Source organism: Rhincodon typus, chromosome 20 (genome assembly GCF_021869965.1).
Source record: "Rhincodon typus isolate 14 chromosome 20, sRhiTyp1.1, whole genome shotgun sequence".
In the NCBI taxonomy this organism is placed as follows: domain Eukaryota; kingdom Metazoa; phylum Chordata; class Chondrichthyes; order Orectolobiformes; family Rhincodontidae; genus Rhincodon; species Rhincodon typus.
The window spans coordinates 32,838,649-32,861,656 of record NC_063351.1 but is presented as its reverse complement, the minus strand read 5'-3'; the positions used below and the strand labels follow the sequence as shown (position 1 = coordinate 32,861,656).

The 23,008-nt window shown below is 38.4% G+C and overlaps 1 protein-coding gene across 3 annotated transcripts in view; it reads left to right on the top strand.

Annotated features, from left to right (window-relative positions):
• Positions 1 to 18,731, top strand: part of dclre1a (DNA cross-link repair 1A (PSO2 homolog, S. cerevisiae)) — a 66,796-nt gene extending 48,065 nt beyond the window's left edge. For 2 of the 3 annotated variants that reach the window (XM_048609044.1, XM_048609043.1), the window contains 5 exons: positions 572 to 715; positions 1,715 to 1,860; positions 3,026 to 3,180; positions 12,781 to 12,922; positions 18,098 to 18,731. In XM_048609044.1, coding sequence (XP_048465001.1) covers positions 572 to 715; positions 1,715 to 1,860; positions 3,026 to 3,180; positions 12,781 to 12,922; positions 18,098 to 18,276 — 766 coding nt within the window. In that variant the 3' untranslated portion in view covers positions 18,277 to 18,731. Of the gene's footprint in view, positions 1 to 571; positions 716 to 1,714; positions 1,861 to 3,025; positions 3,181 to 12,780; positions 12,923 to 18,097 lie in introns of those variants that run through there. The other variant, XR_007264294.1, reaches the window with a different exon arrangement.
• Positions 18,732 to 23,008: the final 4,277 nt, after the last annotated feature.

Here is a 23,008-nt window from a genome sequence, read left to right as displayed (position 1 = left end):
CAGACTGGAGTGGTACTTGCTCTGCATTTAGAAGGTTAAGGAGTAATTCGGTTGAAATTTCTAAGCTAAGGGGAACTGATGGGTAGAAACCACCTATTCTTTGTTTGTTAGCTAGAGGGTAATTCGGGCTACAATCTCAAAATTAGAGCTAGACCTTTCAGGAATGGTTTTAGGAAAGGGTAATAAAAGTTTGAAGAAGTGATCTGCAAATGAAAATGACACTTGGTCAAATAATTTTGAACCGATAATTAATAGCTGACTTTGTAAAACAAAAGTCTGTTTGGAGTTGGGTCACCTATCAGCTGTAATTTTTTTTGGAAGGTGGAGCAGGTTCAAAGGGCTAAATGGTTTACTCCCATTCCTGTATATTCCCCTTACTGATTCTTTCATTTCTCATGGTGTTAGAGAACTTCGTCCTGTAAAGAAATACTGGAGTAAGCTTGGTAGTAAGGATTGCAAAAAAAATTAATGTTGAATTTTTGTATTGTTCAAATCGTTCATGAACAGAGGTTTTGTACTATAAAACTACTAACTGCTATTCTGACTTGACTTGTGTATAAATATTCTGCAGCTGTCCAGGTGCTGTTATGTTGTTATTCCAGCTTCCAAATGGTAAAACATTGTTACATACTGGTGATTTTCGAGCTAATACTTCCATGGAGCGCTACACTCATCTCGTGGGGCAAAAGATTCACACTCTCTATCTGGATACCACGTAAGAGAAGTTTATTGCATGAATCAGAATGGTATTTTTTCTGATAAAATGTCTTGGTTTAAACCAGTGTTGTCCAGCCAGTGTTGTACAATACATTAGCAGCTAGCATATGAATTGAAGATGAGTAATAGATATTGTCATTAGGCAGGTGCTTTAAGTATTTATATTTGCATTTTGTTTTAATTTTACTTTGTAAATTAGAAGTAAAATGTGCATTTCTTTAATTGTGTGTCCTTTATTTAATTGGTTATCTGCTAAAATGGTACAACACAGTAAACACTAGACTTCATCACTATGTAAACACCAACAACATTGTTTGGAGGGATGGAGTGAGCTTTGGGATATCAACTGGACCAATTGCAATAAAAATAAACAGCTGCAACAATGCAAGTGGTGGCAGTAGGCAAGCAACATCTCACTAAGTTGTAGATGGAGAGATGGGCAGGTTGGCATGTCTTGTTGTGCAAGTCAGCATTCTAAATAATAACTGCTCAACGGTCGAGCAAACTGTTGAAGAAATTGCACTAAGACATGCTGTTGTCTGATGAACTCGTGTCAGAATTCTCTAACCTTTTCTGAAAGAGTAGAGCTTTTTCACTGGTGATGGATGCTAGTTAACCAAATGGGTATGTAGAACACAATCACTTGGATTGTATGTAAGGAATTTTCTACTAAATGATGATGAATGGTGCAGCCACATCATTACCTTCATGACAAAAAAAAGACAAAACAATAAAGCTGAATTTCGGGAAACACAAATATTCCAGTTTTACTCTTACTCTTTCCATTGATGACTATGCAATATTTGTGAACTACGAATATAATTTAATCTCGAAACACCACTCGTGTTTCTCGTACCTGTCTCCAAAAAACTAATTAGAATAGAGTACATAACAAGGATGCTTTCTAATGTTATTCATTACTAAGAAAATTTGATATTTTTATTGTTCATGATAATAGAATACTACATTCTGGGTGTAATTTGGCTTCTTTTGGTAGATACTGCAATCCAGAATACACCTTTCCTTCACAGCAAGAAACCATCCAGTTTGTTGCTAATGTTGCCTTTGAAACTGTAATGATGAATCCCAGGACATTGATCGTCTGTGGTACTTATTCTATTGGAAAAGAGAGAGTTTTCCTAGGTAAGATTCCGTAAAGTGTGATATACATTCAGTATATGCATTTAAAAGAAGAATCCCCCCAAGCCTGTTATCTCTCCATCTCTCTTTCCCTCCCACCCCCCACCAATAGAATTGTTAAAATACTTTGAAATTGGATTAATTGATGAATGGTGGATGTAGTTACTAGCATAATACCTGAACACTTGTCAGTTTCTATGTGAAAGACAAGAGCTAAAATAATGTGACCATGTATGGAGGAACTAAGGGGATAGTATGAAGGCAAGGCCTCCTGATCTGGTCAGCTCCAACTGAACATTCTTTTGCTCTGAATTTATATTCCATGTAATGTAACCAGATCTGTCTCAAGAGTGCCTGGAATTTTATTTTTAGGTATTGATAAATTAGACGTATAGTTACGTTTTGACATTTTGTCAAAGAAAACTTACTTTTCAGAGGAAAATGAGCCACTATGAAAAGAACAAAAGCAAAGGAAAGATAGGAAACGCTGCACGAAACAATCTTGCACGAAACAATAAAAAAAGTTTTTGATTCAGGGAAGAATTTAAAATTCAAAAGGCATGGACACTACCTATATAAATATGAATCCAAGAGTACGGAAATACACTTATGGTAACTTGTGCTGCATATTAGGATTTGTTTGTATGCTTTTGCTACCTAGAGAGGATGCTTGTCTTATGATTAACCATTCATGAACTTCCTTCTTGGAGGAAAGGGAGAAATTGGTGTACTTTCTCGATTCAGTTAATTGACAAGGCAATCTCTTTTATAGTGAATTTGGTAATCTTGATAACTGATCCAGGGTGGTCCCTTATATTCTAGTATGGTGTTGATATTTTAGCTAGACTCCCTGGGTTTTAGTAGAACAAGAAAGACTAAATGTGATTAAGATATTAGAATGTTTGCTTTCCAAAGAAATAAGATTCTAATGGGATCCTCTAAGCTCAATACCTGTAACTGAATTGGGTATGCACTTTAAGGCATTGAGTTCCATTTCATGACTGGCTTGGACCATGTGCTCTACTCCATTTTGTAATTAGTTTAGATAAATATAGGCTTGTAATTGTATCTCACACTGGATATTTGGAAGAGAAATGGGAGAGACAAACCAAAAGCTAAGATTTTTAAAATATATTTTTCCAACTGTGCATTGTTTTTGTCTTAAAAGCTATAGCTGAGGTACTTGGATGTAAAGTTTGTATTACTCGAAATAAACTAGAAATTCTACAGTGTTTGGATTCTGACCGAATAAACTCTGCCATAACTACGGACTGGGAAAGCTCTCAACTTCATTTACTACCTATGATGCAAGTTACCTTTAAGGTAGGTTATCATGAATACTTCTTTCTACAAGGCATTATAAGCTTTGCACGTAAAGCACTGGCTATAATCTATAGAAATTAGGTCAAAAATCACACGACACTAGGTTATAGACCTACAGGTTTATTTGAAGACGCAACCTTTCGGAGTCTCATTCCTTCTCCTCAGTGAGAGAGGTGGTATTGGACACTGAATTTATAAGCAAAAGATCGAAGGGTCACAGAACTGATGCAGTGTTGAACTAACCTAAGATGGCTGTAAATCTTGAGTCAGTTAGAAAGGATTAATATGCAAATTCCTGAATTTCTTTCATGTCACTGCCCCGAGATAACTAAAGGTTTTATTAATTCCCTCAGTATACCAGAGGTGACATCCTAGGTCAGACAATGTATGTTAGGTGTGAGGCCTTGTTTAGGATCTGGCTGTGTATCAATTTGGAGTCCGACTGGTTTTATTTCCGAAGTAGGAATTTATAGTATGCCACATTGATTGTCTACAAATTTCGTGCTTTTTGAACAAAATAGAATATATCTGCAATTACAAGTCTGCAAATGCAAATCCACCCCATAGATTTATACGTGTACACGGGTGTGATACTTTAAAGGTGAAGTAGAAACTGGAAGAAAGCACATACTCTACCTATAGTCTAATTGAAAGCTAACTTTGCATGCTTCATCTGGCATGTTGACAGCCTGCAAGAGTGTAGGCTAATTTATGTGGAAGCCATTTGCAAACAAAACAAATTAAAATGTAATAACACTGCAGATAAGTGGTGCCGTCAATATATTTTCCTATTCCTGCATTACAGTGCTAATGGCATTGTTGTACTTTTCCGCTACGGGTTCTTTGTCTTGAGATTCTTGATTGCTATGATATATGAGTAAAGCATACAGTTTCTACAGGAGCAGACTGGATTGATCAATATCTGTCCTGTTTTAAGACTTTTGTATTTATTGGTGAATATCTACAGTAGTTGCTACCAGTAGCACACAAGAATGCTAACTACTTTGTTATCATAAGGAAGTTCCTTAGGTTCAATTGCAAGGTACACATTTGTCAATATAAAGTACTAACTTCTCAGCTGCAAGATTTTCATGACTCACTTGTTTGTAGTCGCATGCTATCTCAGAATGTGGTATCTTCAAGAATTTGTCCCAGGAAATTAGCTCATGAACCTCCTCCGGTATATCTTTTTGCCAATGTTGGTATTGGTACAATACTCTTTCCTAACGAAATCAGACACCCACTACTCACCTGCAGGAGGCTAGGATTAAGAACAAGTGAATGGTACATTTTAATGATTTAAAAATATATAAGTAGTTTAAAGGATTAGACTGCTTATTCTTCCTCTCAATTGCCCTTACGATGCTTGAACTTCTTTGATATTAATAGACTTGATTCTTCCATCTTGTAGCAAGGTTTTATCTTTCAGGTTAGAAGGGTCAAATGTTTATCTGAGTCCATAACATTTTAGTTGACTGCCATTTTATTGAAACCTACACTTAAGCAAATACCCTAGTTAGTTCCTGCAGGCCATCTACTTATTCAACCTGCAGCAGGTCTTTCTGGCATTTGCAATTTTATTGAACTTGGGTGGTTCATGTTATGGTTATTTATGTTTCATGCGACCTTTTGCTCTCAAAAGCTTTGCCATTTGTTGTTCTTTGTTCTTTTGGTGTTAAGTGAAAGTCTACCTTGCTAATGGCTATTAGTTTTCATTTTCAAAAGCTTGTAAGTAACTAGTATGTGGATGCTAGCAGTGGAAATATCCAAAGTAATAGTGATAATTGAGCTTTCATCTATTTGCTTGTTCAGACAGATGTATAAGATACTATGTTGTTATTTTTAAAGGAAGAGAGTGAAAAATATCCTTGGTGCCTCGGCCAATATTTATCACCCAATCAAGACCACAAAAACAGGTCATCTGGTCATCATCACATTGCTGTTTATGTTCACAACAGCTGATACACTTCCTATATTACAACAGTAACTACATTTGCAAAAGTATTTAATTGGCTGTAAAGTACGTTGATACATCTGGTGGCAGTGAAAAATGCTATAAAAAGTATTTTTTTCTTTCGTTGATTTGAGTGGATTGTATTTCTCATCATGTGATTTTCTTTACTTTATCGTATAACGGGGAGAAGATAGCATACTGGTAATATCACCAGACAAGTGTGGGTTCAAACCCAACTGTGGGAATTTGTAATATCACTGGTAATATCACATACTGGTAATATAACTGGACAAATAGGGGTAATAGGTTCAAATCCAACCGTAAGAGTTTGTATAATTTACCTGTAATAAATCTGGCAAGCTAGTCCCAATAATTGTACCCAAGAAAGAACGACTCATATTTTAAAAAAAAACACGCATGTCTGGTTCACTAATAACAACATCTGGTTCACTAATGCTATCTAGAGAAGGAAATCTGCTATTCCTGCCTGTCTGGCATACGTATGACTCCAGATCAAGTGATGTGATTTACTGTCCTTCTGAAGTGGCCTAGGTAACCACTTAGTTCAAGGTTAATTAGAGATGGACAACAAATCCTGGCCTTGCCAGCTCAAGAAAATAAAACTACTTTTGTTTTTGGGATAAAAGGTACTAAGAGAGAGTTAATGGCCTGAACTTTGCAGTGGTAGTGATGGAGAAAACATCTGTATTTGTGGTGATTATTACACAGAAATTGACAGCAATTTGTAGAGCTTGCACACACACAATAACAAATCACAGTCAATGTTTCTGATCTTCTGTACTTGGGGTATTTCTTGCCCCTTCCATGCTCCGTCACCAATTGCAACACTAAAGTAATTTGTGAATTGATTGAAAATATCCCGTTTCTCAGTCTTGAAAAGTTGCACCTTATAGAATCAGCTGTGTTTTAAGTAGCATACTATATTCCTATTTACTTATAAATAACTTCTGGTCCTGAAAAGTTAATTTTATATTTGTGACATGTCAAATTTCTTCATAATTTCCACAGTTCCAAAATATTTTTGAAGCTTGTTCGTAATTTAGCTTCTTATATTCATTCAATCATTTATTCAAAATCCAAAAATCCTAAAATGAAGAGAGGCAGGAATGCTCAACTTCCAGTTTGCTGCCTGTGTTTGGCTGCTTGCCATACTTGCTGATATTTGCTGTTGGACTTAATTTTCTTTGAAGTTACTAGTGAATGCTTTTGCTTTGTCTTTGACTACAAAATCTAGACTGTTAGGTGGGGTGATTTGGTCACCAAGGTAGACTTTTAAGGAAGGTATTATAGTAGGAGGGGAAAGTGTTGGGACTCAAGGAGAATAGTAAAATTTTAATCTTTGCATCTGATTGCCAGCAGCGCTGTGATAGTATGCGTATTCTGCTTTGCAAACAGTGAAACAGAGTGTCAAAACCATTTGATACTTGAATTAGACAACTGGTGACAATTCCTTGAACAGAGCTGAAAAGTAAAGCACTATCTGCTAAATTCTGTTATAATTGGCACAATTTTCTAGGTATTTTGTAGTCTATATATGGTTGACATTTAAAAGGTTAACTGGTATAAAGTAGAAAGCTGGGATTCATTTTTGTCCAATTTAGAGTGCCCTTTAACTCCGGAAAATATTTAAGTTATTTGGGCTTCTCACGTGAGAGATAATGTTAAATTTTACTAGTCTCTATGGGATATCCTCTATATACTTCCTGAGTTTATGGTTTCCTGTGAAAGCTGGTAGGAGCTAATTAAGCTGTTTCAACAAGATGGGATACCTCTCCTGTGTAAAAAAAGAGATAAATACGTTTCAGTATTTTGTACAGTGCTATAATTTAAACCAGACCAATCTTTGCTCTATTCTGATCTAAAGGTCTCTGAATCATAAGACATATTACAGATGGTTTAGTTCTCAGGTAATTGAATGTGTAAATAAGCAAGTTTCCTATTTTGTTCCTAACCTCCAGGGAGATTAAGGAAAAAAATTTAGTAAACTACGTTGTCTACACTCAATATTACAGAAGCACATAGAATGGCTTTAGCAATAGAAGTGAAAAGGATAGGACCTTACAAAAATTACTCTGAAAGATTAATTTCCATTCTAAAGTATTTTCCTGGTGTTTGATCCTGGAGCCCACAAACTGGTCTGTAATTTGAATACCCAACATTAACACAGTAAAACTAGTTAGTGATTCACTTTATGATGATATGAAACTCTGCCCTATTAAAGGATATTAAGTTAGCCTTATCTATTGTTCACTTTTTATCTGTTGTGCTGAATGTTTTTTCTCCTTGATTTTTAATGTGGTTAATGTTATAATTGGTAGATAACAGGCGGTAACGATAGACTTTTATAGATTTGCTCTTTGGTAATTAAGGTATACATTACAAATAATTAGCTTATCAGTTTTATGCAATATGCTTATTAAGCCAGTATGTCCAATTCACACAAGTAAAATGTTGCAGGCGATACTCTGTGCATTGTTTGAACATGTAGCTATTTCAGCAAGAAAAGGTAAGAAAGCCACGAATATCAAACTTGCTCATTTCTGTAGTGATTTCAGTGAGAATGATATACTCTTCTGAATTGAAAAGTGGTAGGATTAAGTCTTAATTGAAGCACAGTGCTGCTCTATCCTGACTGGGGACCATTTCTAGGTCTTGACACCAGACATTCGACACAAACTTCAAAGTTTACAGTCAATACAGGACTTGGGAGAATTGTAAACTGAGGAGGACAGTGTGGAACCTCAAAAGAACATTGACACGTTTTTGGAGTGAGTGGATAGGTGACAAATCAAGTTTGGTGCCACAACGTGAGAGGCTATGCACTTTGGTACAAAGAACATAGAGAGATGGTACAAAATAAAGGATACCATTCTAAAGAGTGTGCAGGAGCAAACAGACTTGGTTGTATATGTGCATACATCATTAAAGATGGCAGGATAGAGTGCTGTTGATAAAGCACACAGTATTCAAGGTTTCATCAGTAGGGGCATTATAGGTGCTATTCTGTAGGCAGAATGAGAATGCATTAGGTACAGTGCACAAGAAGTTTACAAGAATGTTTCAAAGGATGAGACACTTCAGTTAGAAGTAAGGATTGGAGAAGTTGGATCTTTTTTTCCCCCTTTGGAAAAGTAAAGGCAAGTGGGAGATTTGAAGAAAGCCTTCAAAAGTATCAAAGGCCTGGAAAAGTTGATAGTGAAAAACTGTACCCACTCTTTGAATTGAGAACCAAAGGGTGCATTTTTAAAGTCTTTTGCTAAAGAAGCAAATGCGAACCGAACAAAAACTTTGTCACAGTGAATAGTTCAGTATGAAATTGACTGCCTGGAAGTGTGCAAGAAGATTGGCACCAAATAAATATGCCGAGAGCTGTTGCAGATACAATGGGCCAAAAGACTTCCATCTGTGCCATAATAATTCTGAGATTGTGTTACCAGTATATTACGGATGAAGTGCAGGAAGTGCTTCAATGAGCTGTTGATCTGTTCAGTTCCAGCCTTAAGCGACTGTGGAGTTTGCAAGTTCTCCTCGTGTCTGCATGGGTTTCTGCTTGATGCTCCAGTTTCCTCCCAAAGTCCAAAGCTGTGCAAGTTAGATGGATTGGCGATGCTAAATTGCCCCGTAATGTCCAGGGATGTACAAGCTAGGCGGATTAGCCATGGTAAACTCAGGATAACAGGGATAGAGTGGGGAGCTGGGTCTAGGTAGAATGTCCTTTGGAAGGTTGGTGCAGATCCAATTGGCTGAATGGCCTGTTTCCACATTGTAAGGATTCTGAGATGATGACAGTGCATGTGAGTGAAACACTGATCACAGTTAAGGTGGGGGGCCATGATATTAACACTTTCTCCCTCTTGACCTTGCAAGAAAAAAGTGAACAACTTGCAAGAAAGCAATTGGTCCGTTGGAGGAGTCATACATCTCGATATTGTGTTCATGGAGGCGATGATAGTTGACATTGCTTAAGTGGCAGCTCATTAGGAAGTCAGTGATGGCGAGATGGGAATCTGTGCAAGACAAGGTGAAGGGAATTTACTGTTCCCATGGAATGGGCATGTACTCCCTCCTCATCTTAACAAAAATTAAAGGATAAACTCTAATGCTGTTCTACAGTTTCAGGAGCGCCACCTGTTCTTTGATAGCCCCTGTACTTAGATGGTGGCAGTTTACTCCCTATGTTCCTGCCTTGTAAGGTTACACTTAGGTGTCACCAGTTATTTCTTCAACAAGTAACCTTTGCCCCATAGCAGCCAATTACTTAAGTAGCCTGACCAATTGAGGCACTTGCGATTTACCTCTGGATAAAAGTATCATGGCAGCTACCAGGAAATCATGCACACATTTGGTAGTGGAGGCACACCAAATGAACATGAAAAAAGAGTGGAATTCCCTTTATTGATGAACTCCTCTTGACTGCTCGACTGATTGTAGCCCTTTGCCCTGGTACCTGAGGAAATCCAACAATGGAGGCAAATCTCACAATCATCATCTCTGTGAGGTCACATCAGTCTACTCTCTGTGCACCCTGCCCACAAGTACAGGGGATCAGTCACTTTTGCTGGTGCTATTATAAGCTATTTATTGTACATTTGACTTGGGTCTCCTGCCACCCCTTGAAATTATCCAAGCCACTGTCAATTTCACAGCTACTGGGAGGGTATGCTCATTCAAGTGGCATTGCTTGAATAAGTCCGAGGAGGTCATTGTTTGCACAGTACGCCTATGGAGAGTGTTTCTGTTTCATGCCTTCTGAGTGTCTCGTACCAGCATCTATTGGAGTGCATTTATTGTTACAGCTGCTTTTCAAGCTGCTTGTTGAGGCTTGGTTCTGGGAAGGGCCTTACTTGCCATGAACAAGTGCATGCAACAGCTGCCTAGACCACCAACACCATCACCACCTCCACCACCAACACACATACACACACCCCAATAACCCATCCTTCACTTCAGTTTCTACATGTGAAACACTCTACAAACTCTGCTCACATTATGATCATTGTCTGCTGATACACAAAACATTTGCTGCTACCCACTATTTAATGCCTCCACATGGTGCATGGTAACGTGAGCTTTAAATTTGCAATGAGCGCTTTTTTAACACAAACATGTAATACGTGCTAATTCAATAAAAGAGAAGAAAGAACGTGCATTTAAATAATTCTGGCAAGTTATCCCAAATTACTTTTGCAATGCTTTCTGCGGAAATTCAACCAGTAATTTGGAAACAGTAGTATGAAGAATAATCACAAAATAGTGTTTGTTGAATGAATGTTGGCCAGGACATCAGTTGAAGACCCTGCTTCTCTTCTTTTAAAAAAAAAAAAAATTAATTGTGTCTGTCAAATGGATGTAAACTATTCCAATCATAGTTGAGCATTCCCTGTGAAAGATAACACCTCCAATAATGCTATACTACACCAAAGGATCAGCCTGGATATGTGATAACATGGAAAAGGGTTTTGACCTGTCTTGAGAGAATGTTGCTACTGAAGCAAGCTGATTCACCAAACAACACAGAAGTACTGTGTAAAACTAAATTCCTTTTATGTGTTGTATAGCTGAATATAAAGTTTCAAAATGATTGAAATGGTAGTTTTCAGTGACAGATTTTCTGATCACACCCAAGTTCTTAATCCTGTTGCACAAAGCACTGACTTGAAGAAAACATAGCAGTCATGATTGACTGATTTCAGATCTCTTCCTCACAGTATTGTGGGTACAAAGTTGTATTATTTTTATAAATTACTACGTAATTAGTGGATCTTTATGTAAAAGTTTTCCTAATGTACTGTAAGCTGCCAATTCAGAGTAGGCTAGTATATAGTCATGGAAATCTTGATCCCGTGTTCTATCCCTTGACCATATTTTCCATAACTGAACTAAACTCAAAGAGCCGTGGATGCTGATTTCCATAATTGTCCTGTCAGATTCTAAGTCTTTGGGATGATGGCACCACATCTTCCTGAAATATTTTCCTTGTCAACTGCAACAAAATTTTCTGATTGGACCTGTTAAATAAAATTGTTCACGAGGAAATAAATTTTTGTGTGATTGAATATTCATTCTTCTCTGTGGAGCCATATCTGCTAATTTGAAGAAAAGGTTTATATGTGGTAATTATATTGTCTTTCTGGAGTTATGTTCAAGCTGAAGTCCTATCATCAGTCTGACTGGCTGAATATTTTAAGCAATTTTGTTTATTTTGGACTTTCAGCACCTGCAGTATTTTGCTTTTGTAATACGATCTTTCAATTCGTTCTTTTTATATTCAATCAGGAAAATGGCTGTGAAAGTTGTCACATATTCTTAACATCCTTTGCGTGTCAACTAGCAGAATTCTAGTCGCTTATTCATTTGCAAGCAAATGCTAGGGGCAACTTTCAGTTTCTGTGAAAAGCTGACCGACATGAGGATTCTTTGCTTTGTATTAAGATTTATGGCTAGAGATGAAGTACTTTTAATGGGGACCTGCACTTTTAAAAGCACAACTATTTGATGCTCCAATAGCATAAAAAGCTACTGATGGAGCTGCAGTTTCTAAATAGCTATAAAAAGAATAAACTACTTCCAAATAATCATTAAAGCTGAAAGGAATGAAACACACTGAAGGAGGACAAATTTCTAGTAAGAAAACCATTGAAATTTATTTGGTGATTGGATCTTCATTTTAATATGAAAGCATGTGAATGTTGGAAATTTAGTCATTAAAATTAGTGTACGGTTGGCTAGCTTTTGTGCTTTCAATACCCCATATTGTTCTTTTTAATCCCTGTTCTTTTTTTCTCATTTGAGTGCTAACTATAAGAAATAGCAACAGAAATAGGCTGTTCAACACTCTGGCCTGCTGTGCCATTCAGTAGGATCATGGTTGATTTAACATTCATCGCATCCACTTTCCTTTTTCCTCATAACCCTTAATTCCCCTTACGATCAAGAATCTATTTATCTCCGCCTTAAATATACAAAAGGTCTCTGTTCCCATAGCTCTTTGTGGCAAGGGGTTCCAAAGGCTCTCAACCCTCTGAGAGAAGGGCTTCTCCTCATTCTTAATCTTAAATTTGCACCCTTTATTCTTAGACTATGCCCTCTAGTCCTAGACTGTCCCATGAGGGGAAACATTCTTGATTTACCCTAGGCCAAGCTCCTTTCAGAATCCAAATATTTCAATGAAATCACCTCCAATTCCTCTAAACTCCAGTATGTAGAGACCCAACCTCTTTAGCCTTTGCTCATAAGGCAATCCATGTGTACTGGGGATGATACTAGTGAACCTTGTCTAAACTACCTCCAATGAAATGATATCTTTCCTTAAATAAGGGGACTAGAATTGCTCCCAGTACTCCAAATGTGGTCTTACCAGCACCTTGTACAGTTGCATTAAGACTTCCTTACTCTTGTACTCCAAGCCTCTCCGAGTGTTGAGTCATTTAAGCAGTTGCATTTAATACATAATTAGGCTTTCCAAGTTAATAGACCTGAATTTGAGTTCAGAGTAGGTTTTCTCATACCAACTCCAAATCATATAATCAAAATCTAGACCATAAAGGCAAGATCAAATGTTCATAAAAGTTTGTTATGCAAACCTTCCATTTTGTTGTGCCTCTAAATAATGTTTCCTATTTTAGGGTTTACAAGCACACATGAACAAGTTCCCAGGAAAGTATGATCAAATTGTAGCATTCAAACCAACTGGATGGGCATACTCAGGCCTGGGTGGTACAATGCATGACATCAAACCTCGAGTTCAAGGAAAGTTCACAATTTATGGTAGGTAAATATTCTGCCATTTAGAATTATTTTCTGTATATTTCTTTTGTGAGCTTTGTGCATATAGTAAAGGTGGAACAGTAAAGTCTTGAGTCCTCTCCCAGCTCTGTGGACCCTTTCACCTGTCTCCAATACTTCCCCTCTGTCTGACGACTTGCACTTGATCTCCTCATTGAGAATTGTCCTTGCCCGTCTTAATGTTTCTACTATCCTCAAACATTTTAACTTGACTCCTTGTGAACTTTTTGCACTCATTTTCTCAGATCTAATGCTGGCTTCATTATAAATCTGCTGACAAGGGTGATGCTTTTGCTGTATGGCATGCCAACCTCTACCTCTACCTCTACCTTGTAGAGACTGAGCGCCAACTCTCAGGCACCTTCCTCTATTCTTACACCTCACTGGGCTAGTGTGCTGAAAGTTGAGCCTTGCTATTCCCGATGTCGTCATAAATGATAAAAAAAATTTTTAAAGTATGCAGAATTCCCCAATTTACTTGACTTTCAGACCCACGTTGTCAGAAAGCACAGATCAAGTTTCTGTACTTAAATCACTATTTATTACGAATAATAAACTAGCAACAAATGAACAATTATGAACCGTTGGCATGTAACTCTACTAGTTAAAACTCCACCTTGCACACATACAGACAAACAAGAAAATAATATTGTTCTCATGGGCAGAGAGAAGTGTGGGAAAGCAGTTTAGTGGTCCCTGTTCACAGGGTTTGCTGAGGTGATTGATGTGCTGGTCAGAATGCTGCTTCTCAGTTGTCCTTCTCCGGGTCCTTCCACTTGTTTGCAGGAGGCAAAGGGCAACACATTCACACACAGATTTAAGCCTTAAATTATTATTTAAAAATCACAGCTTACATCAACTGGTGAAAGAAAACTAAACTGGTATTCTTAAGGCTTAAAATGGTTTTTACTGCAGAGAACAAACAGCTCCTGAACCTTTGGAGATCTGATGACTTCTCCCAATCTTGTTCACAATCCCAAGCTGTTCAGCCAATTGAGAACCAGCCGTAAGATATAGGGGCAGAATTAGGCTATTTGGTCCATGGGGCCTATTCCACCATTTGATCTTGGCTGATATGTTTCTCTACCCCATTCTCCTGCCTCCTCCCCATAACCTAGATCCCCTTATAATCAAGAACCTGTCTATCTCTGACTTAAAGACACTCAATGTCTTGGCCTCCACAACCTTCTCTGGCAATGATTTCCACAGATTCACCACCCTCTGGCTGAAGAAATTCCTTTTAATCTCGGTTCTAAAGGGTTGTCCCAGTCTCTCAGTTGTTGGCAGGCAGAAGGCCTTTGTCATTGATAGCTGCTCACTAACGCACGGACCAATCAGCTGCTTATTGCTAGCCAGATCACCACTTGTACACAGCTCTTGTTTGCTCATATAAAAACCGAAAGAACTGCAGATTCAGTAAATCAGGAACAAAAACAGAAGTTGTTGCAAAAGCTAAATAAGTCTGGCAGCACCTGATTTTTTTTCTTCACAGATGCTGCTAGACCTGCTGAACTTTTCCAGCAACTTGTGTTTTTGTTCTTGTTTGTCTGTCCAGCTGTTCTTCTCTCTCTTTGGGCTCTATCCTCACCTATCGTTTATTCCTTACCTCCTCCCCTACCCTACCTTCTGCATATAAACTGGCATTTTCCTAGCTACCAGAACTTGTTATCACATAGCCTGCAATTACACACTACCTATTGTTAGCCACTGACAGTCCCCATTAACAGCTACTCACCCTCCTAGCCAGATTGTTATCCACTCCTTTGTCCAATGGTTCTTCTGTCTCTTTGGGCTCTTTCCCCACCTATTGTTTACTCCTTATCCCCTCTCCCCATCCTATCTTCTGCATATAAACTGACATTTTCCTAGCTACCATCAGTTCTGAGGAAGGGTCACCGGACTCGAAATGTTAAGTCTTATTTCTCTTCACAGTTGCTGCCAGACCTGCTGAGCTTTTCCAGCAACTTGTGTTTTTGTTTCTGATTTACAGCATCCACAGTTTTTTTGGTTTTTATCTTGTTTGCAGTTCATTTGCAAACACAGCTGCTGGTTCAAGCTGATGGTAAACGGTACTCACAATGAGTGTTAAGTTATTTGATTTCAAAAGCGCAGCAATTCTTCAACAATTCTTGGTTTTAAAACCATTCCTTTCCCGTTTAAGTCCATGACCAAAACTACTGAAAAATAGAAAGATATTGGTCTTTACAATATCGCTCCTGGGCCATGACCTGAACATCAAACTGTTGTTTCTAGGACTTTCACTGACTTTGTCTCCACTGGAGATCTCCCTCCACAGCTTCCAAACTCATAGTGCCTACCCATGCGCATTGCATTTGTGATTCTTCTGATGCTTTACATCTATTCCACAATCTCCAGTCTCCTGGCCTCAACTGCTGCTTCTTCACCATGGATATGCAGTCACTCTACACATCTAATCCCCATTAAGATGGTCTGAATGCTATCTGCTGCTTCTTTTGAAGGGAGGACCCCAGAGTTCTTTCTCTAGGATTTTGAAGACTTAATGCACGCTTCTTCCTGCTCTCAACCAGAATTGGAAATATTCCTCACTGGCTTCCAATTTCCAACTTCCTTTCTTTTTCACCTGGTCCATCTCTGACTTTCCTTCCCGTCCTTCACCTCACTGTTTCCATTTCTGGGGATAGGCTGTCCACCAATATCCGTTATGAATCCACTGACTCTAAAAGTTACCCTGACTACACTTCCTTACACCCTGCTTCCTGTAAGAACTTCATTCAAATCTCCAAGATTCTCTGTCGCATCTGTTCTAATTATGCCACCTTCCACAGGGGTGCCTCTGACGTGTTATCCTTTTTCATCAACTGAGGATTGCCCCCTTCCCCACCCTGGTTGCCAGGCCCTTGACAACATCCAACACGCTTCCTACACTTTTGCCCTCATCCTCTCCCTCCCAGAATAAGGGCAGGGTTCCTGTTGTCCTCACTTTCCATTCCACTAATGTTTCCATTTAGAGATTGAATGCCTGACATTTCTGCCACTCCCAGCAGGGGCCACCACTAGACATCATTTCTTGTCTCTTGCCCACCATGCCTCTGTCAGCATTCCACTACGACCATTCCTTCCCACAACATCCTGGTCCACTCCTCCATCACTCCCCATGGCACATTCCCACACAATCACAGAATATGTAGCTCTTGCCCTTTCACCTTGTCCCTTCTCATTGCCCAAGTGAAGCGATGTTTGACTTGTGTTTCTTTCAATCTAGTCTATTATCTTCACTGCACTCAATGCGGTCTCCTTAGAATTAGCAAGACTGGATGCAGTCTGGGTGACTGCTTTGCAGATACCTCTACTCTGTCTGTAAGCATCTCTCTGACCTTCCAGTTGCTTACCATTTCAATTAAACCCTCTTGTTCTTAAGACAATATTTTCTAGGTTTGCTGCAGTGTTCCAGCAAAGCTTAATGCAAGCTAGAGACGTGGCATCTGATTTTCTGCTCAGGCACTAGAACAATAATTTCAGAGCAAAGTCTGTTTGCATCTTATTGGCTTTGCTGTCACCATTCACATCTATTTTTCCACCATTAGTAATTCCTTTGTCTGTTGCTCTGAGTATCATCAGAATCTATCCCATTTGTGTCTCTTTCACTTTGTCAACAGCATAAAAACCATTAATATCCAGGCCCTTCATCTCCAAAGAACAGACTTTGGACTTGAAATATTAACTCTGTCACTCTGTCCACAAATGCTACCAGTTAATTTTTTCCAACAAAATCAGAAATTCCGGGGAAAACTGATGAATCTGGCAGTATCTGTAGAGAGAAAGCAGAATTAATGTTTTGGTTCCAGTGACCTTTCTTAAGAATGGGTCTGATTTTGTTTCTGATTTCTAGCATCCACAGTTTTTTTTTTGGTTTTCTTTGCTATGTTTGTTTCCAAATTGGCTTTATTTCAGATTTCCAGCATCCATTGTAATTTGCTTTTATTTCAATTTTGAGTCGTGTTCGTTTAATCCTTTTTACAGTAAAGCAATAACAAAAAAAGTGAAATTCCATTCATATTTGAATGAAACAGTGCTATGATTCATTTATATTTTGTTCAATTTCGTGTTCTTCCTTCCCACTCATCCTTCCACTCAAATTTTTATCTTAAATTTGGTGAGTTTAAAAAAGAAACTTCACTTAGTTTCATTTTTATTTTTGTGGGCTAAGGTAAAGGTTTACTTACTTGAAGAATCAAGTGCAATTCAAGTCACCCAACAATTTAAAATCTTTTGCCTAGATTTTTAATAATTAAACAGCAACTTAAAAACAAATCTCAATGACAAGTGGAGAATAATACATTACAAAATAAATAAGTACCCTGCTGTTGGATGGAGGGGAAGGTAGAATTAACATCCAAATGAAAACCAAGAATACTGGCGAGCACAGCGGGCAGGATCCATGGAGAAAAAGCATGCTAACATTTTGAATTTAGATGACTCTCATTAGAGCTGAAGTGAAGTGTGGAGGGGGCAGCATCACAGCTTTGCAGAACACCTCTGATCCGTGCGTGGACATGACCCTGACATTCCCGTAGCTGGTCATTTTAGTGTCTTGCTCCCATGCCCACTTGTCTGTCCTGGCACGCTGCAATACTCCAGAGAATCACAACGCAAACTGGAGGAGCAACATCTCATCTTCAAACTAGGCAGCTTACAACCTTCTGGGTTCAATATTGAGTTCAACACCTTCAAATTGTGAACCCATTCCTTCCCCTTCTTTTAGCTTTGTTTGTTACATTCGCTGTTACCCTCTCTTCCCTTCTCCCACCTCAGTTGGGACTGTCTGTTCCTCCCAGTCTGGCAGTTAGACATGCCATGGTTCAGTCATACTCTCATTCCAATCACTTAATCTGAACTATCAACATCCTTTCTCGCCCAGCACTCCAATCACCCCTTCCTCCCACTTGTGCATAAATGCTGCCCCCTCCAGATTTCACTTCAGTTCTGATGAAGAGTCACCTGGACTCGAAACGTTAGCTTGCTTTCTTACATGGATGCTGTCTGACCCACTGTGATCTCCAGCAGTTTTTATTTACATTTCAAATTCCAGCATCTGCAGTAATTTGCTCCTAGAATTAACATCCATCCTATTATTAATTTCTGATTTTTATTTCTACAACTGTGATATGTTTGCAGGTGTTCCTTACAGTGAACATAGTAGCTACCTTGAGATGAAGAGATTTGTACAGTGGTTGAAACCAGATAAAATAATTCCTACGGTTAACAATGGAAGCTGGCAGGAAAGGAATATGATGGACAAAATATTTAATGAATGGATGACTAACGCTGAGCAGAGGGAAGTTACACATCCATAATCAACTAATTTTGTGTAAATGTGTAGAGAATGTTCACACATGTAACCCATTTGGGTCATTTTAAAGTGTCTTTCTGAAATTAGGTTTAAAATGAATGTATGAAATTTGTTTAAAATGAAAGTATTATTAAGTAATTGACATATTCTGTAGGCATATAATTAAAACTGTACAGATCGTATGTGGATAGAATGTTACCAAGTGACAAACCCATGTGGCCTTAAATGTTCTGCAATATTTGATCATCATGCAGGAAGAGTTTAACACTATTTTGAGAAAAGTAGTTATACTATACAACATAAATGATTTATGTAATATATCAAAATGAATTATTGGCCAAAGTAACATAGATGATGGTATAGTGCAGGGTTTTGAGTTATTTCTAATAAATGAGAAATAAAGGTGAGAAATGTCTGAACCTCCACAGTGCTGTATTATAATTCTGCAGAAATGGAATCTGGGGCAAACACAATTTGTTTCTGTTAATGGATTTCTTGGCAAATGCAATACCATGTAAACTTGCCAATTTTGTACATTCATTGCTTAAAAACTTAGATTGATAACTAAATTGTGAGAAAGTAACATATGGAACATTGTCTGTGGCTCTAAAATCTCTTGTGGTAGTAAGGTGCGTGTTCTTGCCTACAGGTTTGGATTATGATAAAACTAGGCACTTCCCACTAGGAGAGAATCACCACTGATTACCTTAATATACCTCCCAACACTTGATGTATATGTTGGAAGTAGTGGTTGAAACCCAGGGAAGGAAAACGTGAGTTTTACAATTTTAAGCTTCTGAGCACAGATGCTATCCAGTCATTCATTATACATTGTTCATTATACAATAGTAGGGAAAATCAGGCAGGATATGAGCGTCATAAAGATAGGAGTGGGAATTTGTGATAACAAAACAACACATTTAGTTGGGAACCCAAGGGGTCAATAACTAACTAAAATTCTGGTGGAAATGAAAACAAAATCAATAGATAAAATGAAAAGAAAAGGATCCCCAGGGATCCACCGAAAAAGCAAAAAAGTCAAGAGGGATGTCCAGCAAAGAGACGAGGAAGATAAGAGGGTGGTTGTAATTGTACTTGGGGCTGAAAAAACAAGTTCAGAAGCGATAGTCTACCAATAATAGAATTAGTGGCAAAATAAACTTGGACAAGAGTTAGGGAGAGGTTGGTAGAAATTATACAGGAAGTACCACAGTGGTTTGGAACGTTGTGGGAAAAGTCAAAGGCTGAAAACTAGTTTGTATGTGCGAGTCTGTCAATGTTTAGTCTGTTAGTGTGTTCAGGAGCTGGTGTTAAAAGCAATAGTAACCAGAAGAAGCTATGAAAAATGCAGGTTTAGGCTATTATTAACTTGCTTTGTTTGGTGGTAGTGGAATTTCTAGGGTGGATTCAGGTTGCACAGATTTTAGATGACCCGGTTGGTAAAGGGGAACAATGGAGGAAGAGGTCCAGGTAGGCAAAAGAAAGCAGTCTGCTGTTGGCCTAAAGGTGAGCAGCAGCAGGGGGAAAGTATACCCAGTTGAAGTTAGAATTCAGATGACAGGTAGATGTAATTGACAGGATAAGAGTCTACTACAAAAAGGGATAAATTAGATGTGGAATGACATCGTGATATGGACAGGGTGTGAGCTGCAAGGTGGTATTCCTGAAGACTTGTTATGCAGACATATCAAAGGAAGGGGAAAAATTGAGGGGGACAACAGATAATTGAAGCTGAACTTCAAGAAGATATTACGGCTGCCTACTGGGTTTTGAACACAATCAAGGATCAACGGCAGACCAATCAATATCACAATCATTGGTAGGTGAGGTAAGTTACAGCAAAACAGGGATTGGTTGTGACCAAGTAGGGAATAAAGGGCTGTTTACCCAGGACAGGATTTTGGGTGTTTTGGAACAGGAATTCTTAGTTCATTTCACTAACGAGTAACTGGAAAAACTCGCTTTAGGCAACAGGAGATTAACACAAGGGCAAAAGTCACCTAGTCACTTTCCAGATTTGTTCAAAAGTTGGGACTGCACTGTTTTGATGAGACAGGGAATTATTTTGTTGCTGCCAATGCTAAGTATAGGGTGAAATTGGTCTCTACCAGAGTAAAAGGAGAAAGGCTCACACCTGGAATGAAATAAAGACCTGTCTATTATAGCCAGTGAGCCTCAAAAGGGACACCTGTCAACTAGTTCAAATGTTTACCAAAGACTGACTGTGAAAGCCTGCTGCTGAATCCGTAACACGCACAAATTTGTTCTGGAGTGAGCGTCAGGCTAGATAAACAGCCCCTGTAGTGTGTTTGCAGGCCAATGTCTGTCATTTTAGTAGTTTAACCCCTTGTGGTCAGTCCTGTATGTGTCTTTAAAGCAGTTTAGTATGTCATAATTGATTTCTTTTTCATTAAAGTAGGTGCTATTTTCTGATTTGGTAAACATTTAATTTTAGATGGTTGGAGTAAATATAATGAATTCTGTTTTAGATTGGACAGATCTTGAGGTTAAAAATGTGATGCAGTGTTTGAGGATACTGCTTCCTGCCACAATTATCAAAAGACAAGGGGAGTTTATTTTAATTTCAGATGTTTCTAAGTTCCAATTAGCAACAACAATTTTTGGTGATTTAAATTCCAAAGGGGGAAATAAGGAAACTACAAAGTTTAGAGAGACTTGGTTAATCTAAATTCCTACAATTAGGCTACAGGTCTAAAGCAAATCATTTAGATTTAAAAATTTGCACCACACAAAGGCTAGGCTATGACCATCACCAATAAGAGACAATCTAACCACTGCTCATTGACATTCAATGGTATTACCATCACTGAATCCCCCACTATCAACATCCTGGGGGTTACCATAGACCAGAAACTCAACTGGACTTGCCATATAAGTGCAGTGACAACAAAAGTATATCAGAGGCTAGGAATATCATGGCAAGTAACTTGCTGCTTGACTCCCAAAGTCTGTCCATCATCTACAAGCTGCAATCCAGGAGTGTGATGGAATAATCCCCACCTGCCTGATGGGTGTAACTCCAACAACACTCAAGAAGCTTGCTTGATTGGCACTACATTCACAGACATCCACTCCCTCAACCACAGCTGCAAGTTCTTCAGACAGCACCTTTTAAACCCAGGACCACTTCCATCTAGAAGGATAAGGGCAGAAGATACATGGGAAGACCATCACCTGCACATTCCCATCAATGCCACTCACCATTCTGTCTTGGAAATATATCCCCATTCCTTCACTGTCACTTAGTCAATATCCTGGAATTCCCTCTCGAGGCATTGTGGGTCAACACAGCAGGTGGACCGCAGCGATTCAAGAAGGCAGCTCACACTACCTTCTCAAGGGACAGACAATAAATGCTGGCCATCCAGTGACACCCACATGCCCTGAATGAATAGAAAAAAAAAAATCATGTTACTGGATAAGAGTGACTGTGACTTTAAAGTTCAGATGTATTGCTGTATTTGTAGATGATGCTGTCATCATTTTAAGTTATAAACTTTCGTACTAAAAGGAGAAGCTATTCACATGTGGTTAACACAGTAGTCCCAAGGAGCCCTAAGACCTATACACCATTCGTATGAAATGACTATAATGTATGGCCAAACAACGTGCACTTTAAATAGAGATAGTAGGAACTGCAGATGCTGGAGAATCTGAGATAACAAGGTGTAGAGCTGGATGAATACAGCAGACCAAGCAGCATCAAAGGAAGGCTGACATTTCGGGCGTAGACCCTTCATCAGAAAAATGCTGTTTTAAATAAGCTGTTTACCCCAAACATTGTTTAGCACCAGATAATGATTTTAAAAGCTAGTTTAAGCCAAGTCACAAAATTTGTATCACAAGCCAAACCCTGAACGGGAATTGAAAGCAAATTAACAAGTATACAGAGAAGATATGCATTTGGAATAGTTCACAATTACATTTTTGCTTGGAGCAGGTGAGAATATACATTACTTCGGGGAGTTCATATGCGAGAAGAAAAGACAATTTGGATCGTCAGCAGCAGGAATTTGTGATAGTTGAAGATAAAGTTCACTAATCATTAACCTCGTTGCAACCACATAAGGGGATCAAGGAATGCTTAATTCGAATTTGTAAAATCAGGCTTAGCACCTTGTTAGCAAGGACCTGAAATCCTTGTTAATGTGATATGTTGTGGTATTTAAGATCTGGGAATCATTTCTTTATAAACAGTCACTGTTTAACCCAGATCGGTTCTTCACTCTCTATCTCTCATGGATGCAGTGAAGGGCGTTTCTTACCTTCAGGGTATGAATACCTGCTGAGATGATACTTAATTTTAGCTCTTGTAGCATATGAATGAGATGTGGATAACATAGTAGTGAAGGATTCAATAGAGATTTATTATACCTGGCATCTACATATAATCACAGAAACTGCATATCTGGGCTCAGTTAGATGTAAACTATATGATACTTTCCTCAGTATGTCATGCTGCAAAAGGACTCCGCAAACTGGAGAGTGAGACCTTTAATCATCAGGTCAGATACCATGATATGCTGGAGATCATGGGTGTGTCCCTTAAAGGTGTATTGTACTCTAGCTATCAGACTTAACACAACATCCCCCTTTTTCCTAAACAAATACAAAGAGTTATACGTAGACGTGTGTAGTCAATTCAATAATTGTACAAATTGTTAAAACAGATTTATGATTAGCAATCTAAAGTTCAAAGTAATGTTTTGGGGGTT